Genomic DNA, 2676 nt, shown 5'->3' with positions numbered 1-2676 from the left:
GTCATAACGTTATGGCTGAAGAATGGAAAACATTTATTTTGCTGTAATTTAATCATCTCTAGTTGATTTTTGTCATTTAATGAGACAAACACGTTGTGGACCTGCTGGTTTTTGACTCAAATCCTGTCTTTTAACAGTTAAAATGAGTCTGGTGTGTTGAAGCAAAATTATATCAGGTAAAACTAAGAAAAACAAATAAATCAACGGCTGCAGTTGATCTGGTTAACCGGAGGCGGTGGTGCGAGACCGGCTGCAGAACATCCAGCTCAGACATTACGTGTTGTTTACATGTTTGTTTTCCTCCACGACGCTGAGCGGAGTTTCTGTTTGTCTCGACAGAGATCCGGGAGGCCTTCAAGGTTCTGGATCGGGACGGAAACGGGTTCATCTCCAAGCAGGAGCTGGGCATGGCCATGCGCTCTCTGGGGTACATGCCCAGCGAGGTGGAGCTGGCCATCATCATGCAGAGACTAGACATGGACGGTGAGTCACGTGCACGCTCACACTGTAACGTGCACGCTCACACTGTAACGTGCACGCTCACACTGTCACGTGCACGCTCGCGCCTGAAACAGTTTGTGCTGAAGGAAGGCTCGATGCAGAAGGTCTGTGTGCGACGCCAACAGTAAAATAAAACATTTTATTATTTAGCTCAGTTCTTAATTCAGATAAATGTTATATAAATACATTCAGTCAGTACATCTAGTACTTTTCAGTGTTTATAAAAGGACATGTTTAAACGCTGTTTCYCTGCAGGAAATACCAGGTAGAGCTCAGTTAGTGTTTGTTAGTGGAGCTCAGGAAGGTGACGTTTCCTGTTTAGTTGAAGTTAATCACAGCTGGACCTTAGAGGACACCATGATGCTCGTGAGTTTCACACTCCTGCACTACGAGAAGGAAAAAAAAATCATAAAAGTATTTATTGTTTTTAAATAAAAGGCGTTTAAAAATGTGTTCGTTTCTCCACCTTTAACCCACCCTGTGAGGAAAAAGCTCTCAGCTGTAAGAAAAAACAACGAGCTGTTTGTGATTTTAGACGTTTTTTTTCTAACACCTGACATTTTCCAAAGGATGGACTGTTAAAGACGAGCCACATGTAAATGTCACATCTGCTGTTTGCTTTTATGTAACTGCTGCTGGTTKAACTCAAGAAAAAATAAAGAAATATTAAAGTCTGGATGTTCCTCCTCCTCCTGTGATTCTGCTTGGAGGTTTGGATCTGGTTGTTTTGTTTGTTCCGACCCAAAGAAGAAGAAGTGATTGAGTTGTTAGAGCAGCTGTGTGACACACCGCTCTGTTTWTTTATTTATTCTCCGGCTTCATCTCTCCATCTGTTTATTGACTCAGAGCTGGGCTTCACTCCTGCTTCCAAACATCTTTACTTTTCTTGTTTGAGGACTCGGGTCGACTTGTTTTATTGATTGTTGTATTATACCAAACACCAGCGTTTGTTTTTGTTCACCTGTCGATAGTTTGCAAGATTCAATMAAATATGAGTCATTCAGAGACTGCTCTGAGTTTTAGGCCGAAAAATAAAAACTGACCAAAACTGTTGGGTTTATTTTTTTTGGACACGTCAGGTCTTTATTGGTCATTTTTTTGGACACGTCAGGTCTTTATTGGTCATTTTTTTGGACACGTCAAGTTTTTATTGGTCATTTTTTGGACACGTCAGGTCTTTATTGGTCATTTTTAGACACGTCAGGTCTTTATTGGTCATTTTTGGACACATCAGGTCTTTATTGGTCATTTTTTGGACACGTCAGGTCTTTATTGGTCTTTTTTTTTGGACACGTCAGGTCTTTATTGGTCATTTTTTGGACATGTCAAGTTTTTATTGGTCATTTTTTGGACACGTCAGGTATTTTTTGGTCATTTTTTTTGGTCACGTCAGGTCTTTATTGGTCATTGTTTGGACACATCATTTTTATTGGTCGCTTTTTGGACACATCAGGTCTTTATTGGTCATTTTTAGACACGTCAGGTCTTTATTGGTCATTTTTGGACACGTCAGGTCTTTATTGGTCGCTTTTTGGACACTTCAGGTCTTTATTGGTCATTTTTTGGACACGTCAGGTCTTTATTGGTCATTTTTGGACACGTCAGGTCTTTATTGGTCATCTGTGGACACGTCAGGTCTTTATTGGTCATTTTTTGGACACGTCAGGTCTTTATTGGTCATTTTTGGACACGTCAGGTCTTTATTGGTCATCTGTGGACACGTCAGGTCTTTATTGGTCATTTTTTGGACACGCCAGGACTTTATTGGTCATTTTTTGGACACGTCAAGTTTTTATTGGTCATTTTGTGGACACGTCAGGTCTTTATTGGTCATTTTTTGGACACGTCAGGTCTTTATTGGTCATTTTTGGGACACGCCAGGTCTTTATTGGTCATTTTTTGGACACGTCAAGTTTTTATTGGTCATTTTGTGGACACGTCAGGTCTTTATTGGTCATTTTTTGGACACGTCAGGTCTTTATTGGTCATTGTTTGGACACATCATTTTTATTGGTCGCTTTTTGGACACTTCAGGTCTTTATTGGTCATTTTTGGACACGTCAAGTTTTTATTGGTCATTTTTTGGACACGTCAGGTATTTATTGGTCACTTTTTGGACACGTCAGGTATTTATTGGTCACTTTTTGGACACGTCAGGTATTTATTGGTCACTTT

The 2676-nt window shown here is 40.1% G+C and overlaps 1 protein-coding gene across 1 annotated transcript in view; it reads left to right on the top strand.

Moving 5' to 3' along the window:
• Nucleotides 1–339: 339 nt before the first annotated feature.
• Nucleotides 340–2676, top strand: part of LOC106533065 (calcium-binding protein 8) — a gene marked incomplete at its 5' end in the record, with an annotated part of 38886 nt that continues 36549 nt past the window's right edge. Inside the window, 1 exon segment of the mRNA XM_014029275.1 lies at nucleotides 340–483. Within this exon segment, the coding sequence (XP_013884729.1) occupies nucleotides 340–483 (144 nt within the window).

The sequence above is a fragment of the Austrofundulus limnaeus genome, unplaced genomic scaffold, assembly GCF_001266775.1.
Source record: "Austrofundulus limnaeus strain Quisiro unplaced genomic scaffold, Austrofundulus_limnaeus-1.0 Scaffold876, whole genome shotgun sequence".
Classification (NCBI taxonomy): domain Eukaryota; kingdom Metazoa; phylum Chordata; class Actinopteri; order Cyprinodontiformes; family Rivulidae; genus Austrofundulus; species Austrofundulus limnaeus.
Note: the sequence above shows the minus strand (reverse complement) of the source record. Positions and strands in the feature narration are given on the sequence as shown.